The sequence below is a fragment of the Natator depressus genome, chromosome 8 (assembly GCF_965152275.1).
Source record: "Natator depressus isolate rNatDep1 chromosome 8, rNatDep2.hap1, whole genome shotgun sequence".
NCBI classification, from domain to species: Eukaryota; Metazoa; Chordata; order Testudines; family Cheloniidae; genus Natator; species Natator depressus.
This window is the reverse complement of record NC_134241.1, coordinates 70,773,412-70,792,047: the sequence shown is the minus strand read 5'-3', so window position 1 is coordinate 70,792,047 and position 18,636 is coordinate 70,773,412. Positions and strand designations below refer to the sequence as shown.

Genomic DNA, 18,636 nt, shown 5'->3' with positions numbered 1-18,636 from the left:
GGAACCTTCCCTGTTACCTTACCCAGGCAAAAGGGACCTACCTAACCTGGGGCTAATATATCTGCCTTCAATTACTCTTCTGTAGCTATCTGGCCCGACCCTGTCACAATATGTAGATAATGGCACCCACATGGAGTCTATTGACTGCAACAGGTCTCCACAAAGGCTCACAGGAACAAGAGAGTGGGAGAAAGACACAAAGTGGATGGATGGTTTATTGTGTGGCTTGGATGAAATAAAGGACTGAAGACAGTCAAGAACAGGCAGAACTAGCAGCTGGCAAATTTATTACAAAAATAGCAGTTATAAAGAATTGGTCTCTAACCACACAAAGAGGAGATGTTAAAAGAAAAAGAGGGCTGTAAGTAACAATCTTTGTGAAATACATAACATCACACTGCAGGTGGGTTGGTGGTAGCAGAGACTGAACCCAGGACCTGTGTGTAAAAGCATGAGCCTCTAACTGCCGAACTAAAAGACCCAGCTGTGTTAGCCAAAGCTGTAGCAGGCTCATCAACCTCTGTATATGACTCACCACAATTAGAGTACAGAACACAGTGTGTGTGTGGAGTGGGGGGTTATGTATAGATTTACTGTCAAAATTATCTGTGGCAGTCTGAACTGTCACAGGGCGGGGCAGGAGGAACCACTTGATTCCAGTTGAACAATTCTTCCAGAGGACGCTGGGAGTGGGAGAGGTCAGGAGTCTATATTAGCCAGACACAGTCATCTCAGAAAAAGAGGAGCTGCAGCAGTGGCAACACGCAAGAAGACTGCAGACTGAAGCAGTGCCAACGGAAAAAAACAGATCCAGAGAGGGGCAGGAGAAGCAGTAATCACCCTGAGAAAAAGGAACGGAATTTGGGAAGAGTTGGGCATGAGCTGGCGCCTGCCCCCCAGTGAACTGTGGACTTGCCCCAGAGGTAAAGGAACTTGGTGGGCGGGGGGGGGGAATTGTGTAGAGATGATGATAAGCAAAATACCGATGCATCCTTTTAATAAGTTCTCCTACAGTCCCTCTGGCATCCTTTACCTCCCCCCAGCCTTTCTGTGGTGATCAGATCACCCTGGCCCACCAGGCAATGGCTTGGGACACATTCGGAGCTGTGGGATTTGCGACTTTGTCAGAGAAGCAACTCACCTTCGTGATTGTCTGCCAAACTCCCTGGGGCTGGTGAAAATTTATTGGTTCACACCTCCAAAACATGAAATCAGATTGTAAAACCTAAAAAGCCATGAGTAGGTTGTGTGGGGAAGAACATACACATCTGAAAAGCAGCTGTGAACTCTATACATGTAGCACAAATGGTTTCAAAAGAAATGAGCTGTGTAACTAAAGGAGCTAAAATCCTGCCAGTCCATATTGCATGGAATTGCTTGAGTTCTCTAGATCTCTGATCCCTGGCCATTAATTGTATCTGAAAGCAAATCTAAAGAAATACTTAAAGTGCCTAACTTCATTTTAGAAAATAATAAAGGGAGATAGATGGAGGGCTCTCAGCTTGCTTTAGTGTGTTTTTTTCTACTCTAACAATTTGCATATCTAACAATCCAGCTACTGAAAGTATGACACTGCACCAATGTCTTCCTTCTTTGGAGTCTTTGCGATAAACCATCTGTCGCAGTGGTTTTCAAAAGTTTCTTTCACTACCAACATCAGACATGGGCTCCTGCGGTTTGCTAAAAAGCAAAAAATTTGACTCTTATCCAATATGGTTTTTCACTTAAATCAAGACTAATGGGCTCAAAAAGCAAAAAAAAGATTCTCTCCCCCATCCTCACAAATTGCAACAAAAGTTCTTCTCTCTCCCCTCCAAGATATGGTTATTAATGACACATGTACACACATGTCAATGATGTGCTTACAATACATGGACAAGATCCTGAAGATTTTACTCTGTCATTATAATAGGCACAACCATAGTAAATGAGAGGAACACATCCTTCCATCAGCTTTTGACCATCCTGTTGTTGCCATCTTCAGCTTGAGTCCAGGGGTTATCCATATTTACTCCTAGTCACCCTGCCTCATTTAAAAATATATGTGATACAGGCTCCACTAAAGACTTAAAAAAAATAAGATTTGGATCATGCTCCTAAGAGCCATCATGGAAATTAATAAAGCATTTAATAGGTTTCCATGATACAGCTTCTCAGAACTAGAGAAAATACTTAATCCAGGCTGAAAACTGCAGTTCCGTTCTTGCTAAACTTCTATTTTCAGTTCCTTCAACATAATACACAGAGTTTAAATAGAACTATGTTGTTAGGTTGTGCTTTTAGCAAAAATAAAAGCACTGGTCCTTCTAATATTCATAGGAAATTACTAATAACCTGCATAGGTGGAATCCAGGATATGGGCCTAACACACACGGTATTAATTGCATTCACATACATATAAAATGCCATCACAAGTTGGTGTTTACAGGAATTTGATCCTGAAAGATCCTGAAAGTTGGTGTTTACAGGAATTTGATCCTGAAAGATGGCTAATGAGCTAAGCTGATTTTTTCTTGAGAACTTTGAAGAGACCTTAGTAAACTTTTCTACAATTTGCCAAAGCTGTCACATTCCCACCTGTCAACAGCACAAGTATTGCATTTCATTACTAATTACAATAATATCAATATGCAGTGTTGTTGTAGCCGTATCAGTCCTAGGATATTAGAGAGACAAAGTGGGTGAGGTAATATATTTTTTTGGACAAACTTCTGCTGGTGAGAGAAACAAGCTTTCAAACTACACACCTTGTCTTTTTCACCAAGAGAAGTTGGTCAAATAAATGATATTACCTCACCCATCTTGTCTCAATAATATCAATGACATAATAGACAAAATATATTCTAGTTTTTCCTGTAAATCACAACAGTGATGATGAAATAGCTTTTCTTATTAGAAATCTTACTAGGTCTTCCTGAAATAGTTTATATGAAACATGTTTTAAACAAGCAAAATGTTACTGTACATAACCACATGATTGGTAATGATAATATGGGATTTAAATGTACATTTTTAAACAATTGAATATTTTTAAATTAATAAAACTTAGTATTTAGATTATGTTTTCCTGCTAGGTGCTTTTATTCCTTAGGTATCTTATAAGGGCAGCTCAGTTCTTGGATACAAAGCAATTATTAAGTCTGGATTGCAAAGCAAGATGCACTTCACTGTGATATTCTACAGAACTCAATAGAAATTTATAACCACGAGTCCTGATCATGTACTGTACATCACCTTAGGTCAGTTAAAATTACAGAACTTCAGTTTATTCTAGACAGGTGATTGAAGAAATGTTCAAGGGAAATCACAATCTCTCTAAACTCCCCGATCCCCCTCACTATGGTATTCCCTAAGGAGTCAGGCTTATTCTCCGATTTACCTCACCAGCTCAAAGTAAATTAAAATTCCCAAATGAAAAATCAGAAATTATATACTATATCTTGGACAACATGGGCGCAAAAGCACATAAACCTATATAAGCTTCTAAGACCACATAAACTTGGAAAAACAATTCAACAGCAAAATTTCCTGTCAAGGTATTATAAAGTAGACTACTTTGTTGAAGATCAATCTCACAATCAAGCTCAAAACGAGACAGTTTATGGTTTTCTTGATTTATATTTTAATTATATATAAGGCAGTGCAATCACTTTCTAAAGCACTGGAGATAAACACTGTGGGAATACAATGACAAGAAACTCACTGTGAGTTATACTACAACTAGAACCATGTGCTCCCCATATTTCAAAACTGCGCTGATTGTTTTTTGAAATTGCAAATCAAATATTAAGTACTCTAATTTATTCTTATAATAACTAGCAATTTAAGCGGTATATAAAGATGCAGCATAAGGTCTAATATCTATTGAAGACAGCAGATTACTAGAAATCAAACAATATAATGCAACAGGTCCACTCTATGTTCTAGGATGCTTTTAGCAAATGTACAGTGTCATAACCTGACCCAGCTCTGCTTTCTGGACAGAGACACACCATTGTGTTGTGATATGCTCCAACCTCTCAACTGCACGTGCTTGTAAGACCCCTGCATTTGGATAGCGACTGGTCACTGTTCCTAGTTGTGGGTCTCTCAGGTGCACTCCCAGATGCAGACCCCCATGTTTGACACCCTTCTTGGGCAGTGATACTCTGCAGTCTAGCCACCTAGACCCTGGAACCAGTGCCTCAGCCCTCCCAAACCACTCATAGCTTAGACATGCTCTCTGAGAGTCCATTTGGCTGTGGGAGACGAACGAACACAGGGTCAGCAAAGCAATTTCATAGCCACCAGGACTTTACTATTAAAGCACATGAAAGTTAAAAAGCACATGAAAGTTATAGATCTATGGAAAACAACCCACAGTCCTGAACACAATCTCCTGGTCTGATCTCATCCTGAGTGTCCTGGTCAGTGTCCTTAGGCAACGCAGTCTCTCCTGTCTTTACTCTCTAGCAAGTTCTGCTTATCAGGGATGATGGAATGGCCTCCTTGCTTAAAAATGTGGCCATATTTTACAACAGTCTGTCCCATTTCTGACCCAGGCCCATACCCCATTGGTTTGTGTCAGTGTTCCTGTGTCCCAAGGGTTTGCACTGGTTATTGACGATCATTCAAAGTTGGCCCTCATGGTAGAAAACCTATTGTTCCAGTAGGGAAGAGTCATTCAGCGTTGATGGCTGTCTCATTGTTAGCCCTCTTCGAGGTGTCCCACAATCTAGCATGAATACACAATGTCTAGAACAGACTGACCTTGTAAAGATTAGACTGATTTTCAGCACCAGATGTCTCGACCCAACATCAAGGTTCCACTACACAGTGAGGGGTACAGTGAATGTTACAATCACAAAATGGTGTTCTCAAAACAATATGGAGTTCACAATTTGACCCAGACAACTTAACCCCATCTGTCAGACACAGTATAGATCTTCCTCCTTGTTTTGTAATACATTTAGGTATAGTTCTACCAAAAGTTGCAAAGGGCTTCAAATGTTCTCTAGCTATTCCTATACTGGGCATATAAAATACCATACAAAATATAATTGGCTACACAGACATGTTCAGCACCTTCCATAAATTGCCATGTAATTAATTACTATGAATAAAAGTTACGTAAAATGATCCTCATCACGTGACGTCAATAAACATAGGAAATTCTAAGGAAAGTATGACCTCTTATCTTAATTTCCAGGAAGAAACAGAATATATTTAACTATCAGAAATGTACAGTGAGTAACATTTAGAACTTGAGAACATTTCAACACAGCTGAAAACAAAAACACAACATGATCTCCAAATTTAAAGTAGTGTCCAAATGATTGATTTGCTTTATCAAGGCCAAGATTTTAAAAAGCCACCAGTGATTTTTGGGTCCCAGTGTTTTTTGGGTGCTTAACTTGAAACATTTTACAGGACCCTGAATTTTTTCTTCTTGAGTTGCTATAATCATATAAGGGAGTACAGCATAGTTACACTTAGGAGGAAAGAGGAAACAAAGCAACTTTCAGTAAATCCATAGGAAGTACCACTTATTTGTCCCAAGTCAAGAAATGTCCCAAGCAGCATCTGAACAACAGATAAAATTATAAACAATGTGCATGGATAAAAACGGATGGATGAAAACTATGATAAATATCATGTTAGCAAGGAGTTGCTCATTGTCATATATCATTCCTGTTGGGGAAATTAAGACTAAACACTGGCAAGATATCAGGGAAGAATGGGAATGTTTGTCTATGGGGAATTTTTATTGATAAAGACCTTGTAGAAACACCTAAAAGGAAATCCATCATCTGCTGGAGAAGGCAAGACCAAGACTCTTTAGAGTAACACCACTTTTCAAATGTATCCCAGATTTTAGACTACATTAAGAGGAAACTGATTATTACTAGCCCCATGACAAACAGGAACAGAACTGAATCAGTCCCTGTAGATTATGGTCCTAGAAAAGTGAGGTAGTAGAGAGGCGTAGTCTCATATCCACACTCTTCTTATAAGAGAATAAGGGACATGTGTGTCAAAAATGCATTACATAATTAATTCCATTCCATCCTGTCCAATTTTCCTCCTCTAGCTCTTACAGATGGAAATGGAAATATATCTGTCCTCTCTTGCTCAGGAATGTATATACCGGTAATTCAAATTTGAATATCTTTGTACGGAACTACAGAAAGGTCTAAACTAGTTAATAAGGAGGGACTTAGCGACATCTACACCAGGTATCCAAAAATTAATGGTTTTATTTTCTACTCATGAACTTGTAATCATACTCAGACAATCTCCCCAAGAAACAACCTACCCATATAAGGATACCATTCACAAAAGTAGGAGATGGATTCATCTAGAATTAGGATACATAAATGTGTGTCCACTTCGCCACTCTTGATACCTCACTGCTTGCCAACATAAACCATTTTGTCCTTGTTGGTAAAGTAAACAAACACATGCAGACCATCAGAGAGATCTCATGGGATACTGATAGAGGCACTGTTTGTCTAATGTTCTCTACTTTTGGACAGAGAAAATTTACATGAGATGTAATGCCCAACTGAATATTACTTATGTAGTACCCAAAAATTTGTTACAAGCTTTTAAGATATATAATAATTCAGGACTCTGCCATGAAGCACTTACATTAAAAATAGTAATATATAGTGAGAGGGAATGAAAGGGAGTAACACAATACCTTCTGTCATTTCCCATTCCCCCGCCGAAAAAAAATTTCCTTTGACTTTATTATAGATTCTTGCCCCCGAGCCTCTGTTTACTATTTTTCTTTTAACCTTAGCCTGCCTGAGAAGGAAAACCAAAACTATTTCTCATAAAACCCAATTTACATTTCTAATACTAATCACCCTCAGGACTGCTCTAACTTGTACACCTGAAGGCACACCAGCACTCCCTGCCCGCCCCAGCTCATGCCCCTCCACATGCCACATGTGACAAGGCTTCAGGAGATAGCATAAAGGAAACAGGAATTTTGATGTAGCACTTAAGAATAGCAGAAAGAAGCTTTACAGAGGACCAGGATTTGTCTCTTCTATAGTGGATCTATGTTAAGATCAAATTGAGCCCTATTTAGGATATGTTTAATATTCTTATACACAGACATTATACATAGACTTTTATGCTATTGTTTCTGACAAGTTACTGTATAAAAAACCAAACAAGATGAAAGTAATACATATTCAAAATATCTATACCACTAGTTTTTCCACTTGTAAAACATTGATTCAAAAATTAATTTCCATTTATGGTTTACTCAAGCTTAGCAATTACATTAAAATATGATAGTATATCCACAATGGTGTATTTATTAACAAGATTAACAAAACATTATAATCATACCAGCACTTCAATTATGTGTACTTAAAATTAAACCAAATTCTCACAATACCAATCGTTATACCCTGAATAATGTTAACTATTTGCAGCTCATTATCTACTTCATGATCTAGGTGTAAAATAATATGCAAATTAGAACTAGGAGCATTTCCTAGGCTTTAGTATTATAGATATTCTCTGATTTTAAAAATATTTTGCACATGTTTAAAATTATACATAATATTTTACATAATGGTACAAACACACACCACAACCCTAAGAAATGTGTTTTTCATTTCATTCTTAATTTAAATATTTAAATTCAGAATTTAAATATACTTAAAATTTAAGTCGATTTTCTGTAGGGTTGTTTCTATCAGATTGCAGAGGTGCTGAATACTTGCACTTTAATGAACTACTGTGCTGAAATAATTGCTAGTTACTGGGATGACTTGTGGAAAGAAGACTTCAGCAGTATGAGTGCTCAGCTGTTGTACAAAATGTTCAAATCCAAGACTGAATATCCTTTGCATAAAGCTATTAAAGTGAAGAGGAAGACACAGTTTTCCTGTATCTTCCTGAAATGAATTCACAACTGTCTCGGAAGCTCAATGAACTGGATCATACTGGAGACCTTGCTTTAGATCTAGCCCTTTCTCTCAAAGATTGGAAAGCATTGATGTGGATATGGTGAACAAGAAAGGCTGGAGTCTGTTACACAAAGCCTTCCAAAGAAGAGATAAGTTTGCTGCCAATTTTCTCATTAAAAATAGTGCCCATGTGAATGTTGCTACAGTGGGAAAACAGGAGACTGCTCTGCACCTTGTGGCATCATGCAGTTCCAAGAAGCACTGGCCAGCTGTGATGTCAGAGATGACAAAGATTACAGTGTCCTTCTTACAGGCTGGAGCCAATCCAAACATGCAAGACTGCAAAGGAAGGACCCCATTACGTGCATCAACTGTTGTTACAATTGATCCTCTATTCAGTCAGCTTCTCCAGTGCAAACAACTAGACTTAGAACTGAAGAAGGCTTGCAAGTCAGTATGTCACAGTGTCTGTCCTGTCTCAGTGTAGGGACCAGAGAGATCAAATCAAAAGTGAAGAGTGACAGAAACAACTGGACAAGCAAACAATGTAAAAGAAGAGGAAGAATATGTGCAGAGAAATGAAACACAGGGGTTTTATTGCAAGATAAGAGAACTAAATGGCGCATATGAGTTGAAGATGTTGGCCGTGAAAAACAGGCAGGACAAATAATTGAGGATGAACAACCAAAGAATAAGTGATTGAAAAACATTTTGAAGAGCTGTACAATGTACAGAACACACTAAATAAACAGTTCTGGAAAAACTTCCCTGTACAAATGAGGGAGAACAGATACCAAAATTCTAAGTAGTAAAAATCTTGACAGAAAGTTTTAAAAAGAAAAAGGGAAGTGACAACATAACTGCAGAGCTGCCGGAAACACACAGTAAAAGTGATCCACAAGTTATTTAACAAGATTTACAAACAAGAGCAAGTGCTGAGAAAATGCAGGAAAGCGATAATAGTACCAATCTATAAAAAAGGAGATAAGAAACTACAGATGAATCAGTTTATTGAGCATGCCAGAAAAAGCATTCACCAAGATGTTCCAGAAGAGAATGAGGAGGTACGTGGACGTGGTGCTTGCAGAGGAACAGGTTTGAGTCAGGATGAAATACAATACATCCATTATTTGTGATAAGACAGATATTGGAGAAGTACATGGAACACAACTAAACCTGTTACTACTTTTCAACATGGTGACAAAGAACTAGAACAAGTGGAAACATCTGTGTACATTGGGGGACTAGTACAGAAGAATGGGAATTGTGAAGATGACATAAAAGAACCACCAGACTTGCTGGTATTGCATTTGGAAAACTCTGCAAGGTCTGGAAGGCTAAAGACATTTCAATAAAAATGAAAACAGGATATCTGAGACAATTGTCATACTGCTGCTCATACAGGTCCGCCTGCCGGAATATGAAGAAAGCTGATGAACAAACTATACTGACTGCAAAAATGAAGTGGCTGAGGGAAATACTGAGAGTTTCAAGAAAGCAAAACTTAAAAAATTAAATGAGAAGATAAGCTGTTACAGATGATCCAAAACAGGCGATTGTGATAGCTTGGACTTGTGTCAAGAATGGACCTGGAAAAGATGCCATACATGACAATACATACTAAAGTGCAAGGACCTAGAAGACAGGAAGACCAATGATGCATTGGATTGACCTGTCGGAGACATAGAATGAAAAAAAGGTTTAAGGATTAACAAAGCCACAAAGCTGATACAAGACAGAAAGTGGGGGAAACACTTCATTCAGCCCCATCGTCTCTGCTGAGCTGACAGACAGGAATCAAAGAGAAGAAGACAGAAGACCCTTTTTATACAGAAGTACAGTGATATTCATATTCTAAGAGCATGTTTAAATCTATGTTAAATTGAGTGTTTTTTCCCCACAAAAGAAAGATAAAATGGGAGGTCCTGTTCCAAACTGGGCCACTGGGGAGAAACATTCATTTGTGGCTCTTATCTGGTAGACAAGCAGTGACACTCTGGGAAATCAGAGTAAATTTGAGCAGACTTCCCAGTAAACTTAGGGCTCATCTGAGATCTACTTAACTATCTAACTAGGTTTATTGATTGGTTGGTTTTACCATGGCTACACAATCTGAGACTCCCTGTGTAACCCCTCACTACACACTTTTCCCAAATATGCAATCACACATGTATTTGAGGATCTGAGTTGTATCATCCATTCAGAAATATACAATAGCTTTGCCAGAATATATCTTTGTCCTCTCAGGGCCTGATTTTAAGTCCTTAGATGTCAATAGGAGTCTTTCCAATGATCTGATCCTCAAAGATATATTCGCATAGAATCATAGGACTGAAAGGGACCTTGAGAGGTTATCTAGTCCAGTCCCCTGCACTCATGACGGGGTAAGTATTGTCTAGACCATTCCTGATAGGTGTTTGTCTAACCTGCTCTTAAAAATCTCCAATGATGGAGATTCCATAACCTCCCTAGGCAATTTATTCCAGTGCTTAAGCACCCTGACAGTTAGGAATGTCCAACTAATGTCCATCCTAATCCTCCCTTGCTTCAATTTAAGCCCATTGCTTCTTGTCCTATCCTCAGAGGTTAAGAAAAACATATTTTCTCCCTCCTCCTTGTAAAACCTTTTATGTACTTGGAAGCATAGTTATACATGACTAATTTGCTCATGGAGTTTGATCCTGTACCATTGAAGTCAATAGAAGCTTTGCCATTGGCTTCACTGGGTGTGTGATCAATCAAGATACTAAATTACCCCCCAAAATAGGGGTGGTTCTCAAAATCATGAGAAGTTTTAGCCCTATGGAGCAAGTTATTTGGATACTGCCATTAAAAACAACATGTTGATGTGCCACATTTCCAGGCACAAGATTTTTTCCTCCAATGTAATAGCTGGAATAAACGGTGTGCACAGTATTGTCAATACAGAACTCTCTGCTTGTCATTTTACACATCTCTAAGGTTTATCGGAGATCCAAAACAGAAAATTAAGCATTCAGGGACATGTGTGACTTTCTGGCACTGCTGAAAACTGTGGTGCCCTAGAACAATGAATGTTCATCCATATATACAGTTTATTCGCTTGTGACAGATATGAGGACTTACCTCTGTGTTATATGAAGTTATTCAAGTATGATCAAGTGAAACTTGCTAATACAAGTGAGAAGTGTTTTATTTAACTCTTCAACAACACAAGAAAATTCAGCTGAATGAAAGCTGCTTATAAGATGAAAAAGAGGATTGTAATATTATATGATGTGTGTCACACCTCTCAGTGAAACAAAAGGCATTTCCCAGTCTGGTTTGTCCACTAAGAGATGAAACAGCTGAAAAGGAAGTTTGTGACAAGTCTTAAACCACTTTGGTGCTTCTAAGCGAACCTACCATATAGAACAACATACACCTCCAAAACAACCCCTTGTATCAGGTATACAACCTTTGAAATTCTGTCATTCCATGGCCACAGAATTTTGACCACCAGAGAAAGCATGCAGCACATTCTAACAGTAAACTTTGGTGAGCCACGTGCCACAAAATGCTGCCACTGTAACTGTGAAATGTTTTAACACGGACTGTTAGAAACGGACCATCTTCTTGAAATCTAGCCTGTTTAAAAGGAAGTGTTTAAAAGTAGTTTCACATGCCACATCTGCCCCCAAATCACTTTTCTATGTTTACTGTTGTTTTCTCTCTCCTGTTGCAGTGTGAAAGACCCACACAAACAGAGGAAACAGACTGGCTATACAGAAGCAAGACCAAACATGACTACACAGAGACTGCTCTCAAATGCATGAAGTAAAGAAAATGAAAAACCAAAAATAACTTATCTAATCTTTCAATTTCAATTGTTATGTGAACAATAGTAAGTGAAAATATTCAGATAGAAGTGGATTTGTTGTTCAAGTAATAAGAGCTTTCAAAACAGCCAGGATTGGACTTCATGTGTGAACACTCTTGCGAACGGTTATTTACACTCTTGTTCTTGGGAAGCAAGAGCACTGTGAACAAGACTGTAGATAAAAACTTGCTCATCTGAATATCCATAAATTTAAAGGGATTATGAATACTAACCAAATGAATTGGTGGCATGTGTTTGCAAGCGGACTCAGACTTGTTGTTGAATTTGTCCAAATCTTAAAATTACTCTCTTTGACACCAAAGAGAAGTTAAATGAAGTGGGGTCTGCATTGCTACACATTTTTGCCCTGTTAAGATTTTCCTTTTACTGCCCTGCTTTCAGAGTCACTTACTGGCACATAACTTCCATTATCATTTACATCACCTCTGAAATTGGTCAAATTAGTTTTCAAAGAATAAAAGATACTTCAGAAACCCTGGACCCAAATCTGCCACCTTTAGTCACATCGAGTACTACCTTGCTTTGGGCCCAGTAGAAATTACTTTAATTGGATTACTCTTGGAGCAAGGCACTACCCAGCGTGAGTAAGGATGGCAGAATTAGATCCATTCGTTGAGCAATTCTAATTTATTTTAAAAAATTCTAAGCATAATGCTATATACTGAATGTATAAAATAAAGGGAGCTTCAGTATAAAGTATTGTGTTAAAAAGATTGTGCTTACTTTGCAAGATGGAAACCATCGATTTTTTTAAAAAACACAGTAATGTAATCCTGTTAAAGTCGAATAGAAAAAGAAAGTACACGGGCCACTATATATAGAAAGTTAAATACAAATTAGGAGCAAATACAGCACCACTGTACATTCAAAGCACCACAGTACAATTTCTTTAACACTTACACAATTTAGATGAACAATATTTTCATTCATTCACACAGTTCAGTATAAATATAAAACAAGGTACCCCTTAAGCATTTTAAGTAACAAATTAAACATTTACGTTTTTTACTGTGCAGTGAGGCTTAACATTTATGCAGCTTCAAAACCAAAGTACAGCCTCAAGGGATGCCTCTCCACTGACAAATTAATACCTTAGAGAATAGAGCTGAATGGTGGCAATGAACTCATTTGTTCCCCCAATAATGAAGAATGACTCTTTCTTTACCACATCTGTGACTGTTGCTATGGTGACCCAGACTTACCTCATTGCTTCTCGAAGTGCCCCACGTTCACTAAGAGTCGTATGCTTGATGTCATCAAAATTATTTTCTAGCATCTCACAGTTCTGCAATAAATGGAAAAATCCACATTAGATTCTTAAGCAGCATTCTAGCATCATAAATTATATTCACTGTAGTGAAAACATAACTGATTTATATTGTTTATATATTCACACAAATTATGCATTCTGTTTTAATTGCATAGAAGTCATTAAAAGCGACACTGTGAATTCAGTAACAAAGTAAGAACAAAAGCTTATGATATGGTTGTCCTGGAAATCCTTTTATCAGTGTTCTATAGTGTGGTATATAGAATTTTCTTCTATATCAATTTTTTTTTAAGGAATAACAGATGTGTTCTTTTGCGGTAAAAAATGCTACAAAACTACTGTTATATCTAACAGGCAAACTTACAAATGTGGCAAAGTAGAAATACAATATGCTGAATTTAGACATCATAATCTATACATTAAATTCTGTACAATGAAACATTCCGTATTACATGAAAAAGACTAATCATCCTAAATTCTATGAGTTTCAAACTTTAAGATAGTGATATCTTTATAAACACACAACAGCTGATTAAGTTTTTTTTTCCCAAACTGAAGAAGCAAAGGCTCTATTATTTCCAAATGAAAAGACTCTAGTATTTCATTTCATTAAAATGAAATTAGCAATTTTGTGAGAATAAAAATTTAAAAAAAAAATAAATACCAAAATAGGCTTCTCCTTAGGTAACCTGTTAATTCTTAGCAAACATATAGCAAGCTCCACTATTCAGAGTGCTGCCCCTGTTTTCCTCTCTAAATTCCTATTGAAACAATAGGCCTGATTCTCTATTGCTATGTACCTTCTGAAGTCATTTATAACTTTGAAAAGCGAGTACCTTTTAGGAGGCATAATATAGTTTTAGAGAAATACAACACAATTATTATTACTATTATTCAATGACTATTTTAATTCCACACTTATAATTGCTAAAGTAACATGTTCATCAGAATCAAAACTAAGCTTACACAAAACAATTCACATTTTGAATTTAATTATTTACATTTTATTCTTATTTTACATGTAGTTTATTATTGTTTATAATATTTAGATGAATTTTACAGTGCACATCTTATAAGATAAAAAAGGACAAATGGATCATATGAACGTAACACCCTTCTCCTCTGTCAACACATTTTACATTTTCATAATTATATCCAATCTATGGCTATCACAATTATTACATATATATATCTTGCATGAAAGAAAAAATACTAATCAGTCTTCTGTATGTAACTTTATTAAAAGGTCTTATAAGCTGATCCAGCTAATATCAGAATTAGTCTTTTTTTTGAACTATGCTACAAAAATTAATACATACTATTAAACAGCTTACTTTATATGCAATAAAAAAATTTCAAATCAGTAAAAATAATTTGAAGTAAACTTATATGTGTAAGGAACTTTCTCCATGTCATCTCTTTTTTTAAATGCCATTTGAAAAACACTGCATGCTACCACACTACCAAGATGGTCATTGGATTAAGTTTTTTCCTCACATGCAGTACAATCAGTACTCCTTTGTATGGTAAAATCCTTCTCACCACACTCATTTGGTTAATGAGAGGACTCAAGTCAGTACTCTCAGTACAAGTCAGGCAAGCAGAATTTAGCCCTACAAGAAAATATTTCTTTATTTAGATTTGTGTGCATTGTTCTTTGGGCTGTAAACTCATATGCAGACAGGTCATTTCTATAAAATACATCTGAGAAATTCAATCTGGCAATGCCAGTAGTTCATAGAAATATAAGGCTGAAGGATCGTCAAGAGGTCTTCTAGTCTATCCCCCAGGGCTGTGGCAGGATTAAGAATACCCAGACTATCCCTGTCAGATGTTCGTGCAACCTGTACTTAAAAATATCCAATGATGGCGATTCCATATAAGCACTCCTGATCCACCATAACCCACAAACAAAGCTGTGTGAATACATGATTTTTTTTTGATTTGCTGGCAATTCTGAAACACAGACCCACAGCCACACAAATACACTTTTCAGAAAACCAAGTAGTAAAAGCAATTTATTTTGGGTCAAATGAAACATTTATTTTTACCTGAACCAAAATGTTTTGTTCTGATTCTGACATTTATATTTATTTTAAAAAACCCAAAGGAAATTTCAACACAAAAAGCCATTTCAAATCAAAGAATCTAAATGCTATTTCAAAAATGACAAAACAAAATCTTTTCATTTTTTCAGAATTTTTTTAACTTTTTGATGTTTGTTTTTAATTAAACAAACATTTTTGCTGTATGTACACAAATTCATGAAATTTTTCAGGTGACCCGAATCGGCATTATTTGCCAACAAAAGTTTTGGGCAACACATTTTCTCCAGGTCTATTCAACACTAAATGCCTCTTCACAACGAAATCAAATCATACCTTCTACTCCTCCAAAAAAGCTGTGGTAAGAGACAGGATTTGGGGCATGCCCTGTGTGACGGGTTGGATCACAGAAACCCCCTTCGGAACTGCCAACTGATATGCCAAGACTACTTCTGCTCCTGCTTTCCTACCCTGGCAGCTTAGGACTCCAGCATCCTGTCTTGCTGAGCCAGATATGCCAGTCTGCTCCAACACAGACCCAGGGTCTGAACCTCATGCCCCAAAGCTGCAGACTTAACTAAAAGCAACGTACAGAAGTGTTCCTGTCTTTAACACTCAGATGCCCAACTCCCAATGGGATCCAAACCCCAAATAAACGTATAAATTGTTTGCCCTCTATAACACTGATAAAGAGGTATGCACATCTGTTTGCCCCTCCCCCCCCAAGTATTAATACATCCTCTGGGTTAATTAATAAGTAAAAAGTGATTTTATTAAATACAGAAAGCAGTATTTAAGTGGTTCCAAGTAGTAACAGACAGAACAAAGTGAATTACCAAGCAAAATAAAATAACACACACAAGTCTAAGTCTAGTATAGTAATAAAACTGAATACAGATAAAATCTCACCCTCAGAGATGTTTCAATAAGTTTCTTCGACAGATTGGATGCCTTCCTAGTCTGGGCATAATCCTTTCCCCTGGTACAGCCCTTGTTCCAGCTCAGGTGGTAGTTAGGGGATATCTCATGATGGCTGCCTCACTTTGTTCTGTTCCACCCACTTATATATCTTTTGCATAAGGCGGGAATCCTTTGTTTCTCTCTGGGTTCCCACCCCCTCCTTCTCAATGGAAAAGCACCAGTTTGAAGATGGATTTCAGTTCAGGTGACATGATCACATGTCACTGTAAGACTTCATTACCCACTTGCCAGCACACACATATACAGGAAGACTTACATGTAAAACAGAGCCATCTGCAGTCAATTGTCCTGGTTGATGGGAGCCATCAAGATTTCAAATCACCATTAATGGCCCACACTTTGCATAATTACAATAGGCCCTCAGAGTTATATTTCATATTTCTAGTTTCAGATACAAGAGTGATACATTTATACAAATAGGATGACCTCACTCAGTAGATTATAAGCTTTGTAATGATACCTTAGAAAAGACTTTTTGCATGAAGCATATTTCAGTTACATTATATTCAAACTCATTAGTATATTTTCACAAAATCATATAGAGCGCAACGTCACACCCTGAAACTCAACAGCCACAAGCTCTGTAGCTCAAAAGTGAAGGAGGAAGACAAGTTCAAGAGCATAGGGCCCTTCATTGAGAACACCCTACTTCCAGCCATAGTTGGACACCATTTAGGAACCATGAGCTTGAATGTCCCAGCCGTCCCGTACTATGGGTATAAAATATGAGGAGACACACGCAGGAAAATAATACAGGATTTTACAGAGCAAAAATCAGCCCCCTTTCAACTGCACCTGTAAACAAATTGGAATACATTACCAGCAGTGCTCCAGAGATTCCAAGTGGAAAGTACCACCAAAGTCTACTCTAGCCAGCTTTCCTCATGGTCTACGTAGAGCACATTATATTTGTTTAGTTGGAGAGTAACAAAGGCAGCAAATCCACATTCAAAGAAAAGTTTGCAATCTTCTAGCCTAGCAAAGGGCTAAAGAATAAGCCCCCTTGACCACTAATATCTGGACATCCAAGGAATAACAAAGCATGCAATTTACAGACCTAGACCAATAAATGCAATCTCTTTTTTTGAGACAGAAGATCTTACTCCTGTCATTTCCATCAATTGCTTTCAACCAACATTACCTTTGTCTTTTCCAGTTTGAATTGCAACCAGCTAGCTCTCATCCAAGGCCCAATCTTGGCTAGACACTGGAAGAGCCATCAGCTTCACCATGCAGAGCAGATGAACTAGAGACTAGGACAAGCATCCTGTGAGACAAGCATCCCATACCACTAAATTATCTCCCTCTGTGGTTTTTCATATATGTGAGCGGACATAGCAATACACCTCAGGAGAAAGCCCTAGGGTCAGCAGAGCAATCATCCAGTCCTCTGAGAGAAAATAGAATGGAGCCACTCTGTCCACACCTATCAAGGTATCCAGGTGCACCTTTATGGTGTATACAAGAATCAGCATGGACACTTGATTTCTTTAACCATCTCTGAAAGAATATTATTGTCCCACAAGACTAGTACAGTCTTTTATTGTTATCATACATAAAGCCTTTCAGCACCCCTTGCAAACACATACAAGAATAAGACCTTGTTGATCAGTTAAGCTTAGATATGATTTTCACCACCAGCTATTTAAAAATACTTTTTCAGGGGAGAATAGCAATTGTGTATGGTTTGCAACTATCATTCCTAATTAGTGGGATTCAATAATCAAAGTAACTTTGTTCAAAGCCTTGAATTTTCTGGATATCCATGAACTACTCAGAAAAGGACACTCAACCCAAGCAACCTTATCCACTTGTATGTGGGGATCAGAAACGAAATCCTCGGTCTGCAATAGCTAGGGCCACTACTGCAGTACATGGGCAGAAGTAGCAGCAGCAGGCTATTGCTTCCCCACAAAAATGTTTATGGAACACCTGCCCACTGGTGACTCGCTACCTTCAAGTTTTGATTCCAAAGATATAAGCAAATAAAAATTAAAGTCAGCTTTTGGCTGAGAACAAGCATAAAAAATTTCAGCCAACAAAAAAGGATTTTTCAAAAAGTTATGAACATATGAAAACAGGAAGTTCTAACACAAGTTTAATCATGCTCTTAACTACAGCACTGGTAAATGCCACAACTTGGACAAACCATGAGCAGGATGAATTGTACATTCAGAAGTCTAAAAGGAAAAAAAAGGATAAAGCTCACTCTACTGTATATATCAATAAAGGCTAGATTAATATCATAAATATTTTGCATCAGACAGTTGTGGTTTTTTGGTCCACACACTGCAAAGACTTAACTATACTGAGCAATTAAACTCCCAGGTGTTCACGTTTCAGCAGCAATTATAGTACAAAATGTAACCACAAGCAATGAAAAAAATTGTCTTTGGTGGCTTTCTGCCAAGTTATTCCCTATGTGTCTAGATAAGGTCTAAAAGTTTCAAGTGCAATGGAATAATTATAGAGTATTTTATATCTTAGTTCTGTTAACATTTGTATAGTGATATATGATACCAAATCAAACAACATCCCAAAGAGGTTTATGATAGCAAAGCAAATACAAGG

At 37.4% G+C, this 18,636-nt stretch overlaps 1 protein-coding gene across 1 annotated transcript in view; it reads right to left on the bottom strand.

Annotated features, from left to right (window-relative positions):
• DPYD (dihydropyrimidine dehydrogenase) overlaps nt 1-18,636 on the bottom strand; it is a 552,826-nt gene that overhangs the window by 459,285 nt on the left and 74,905 nt on the right. Inside the window, exon 3 of the mRNA XM_074961282.1 lies at nt 12,972-13,054. Within this exon, the coding sequence (XP_074817383.1) occupies nt 12,972-13,054 (83 nt within the window). The remainder of the gene's footprint in view (nt 1-12,971; nt 13,055-18,636) is intronic.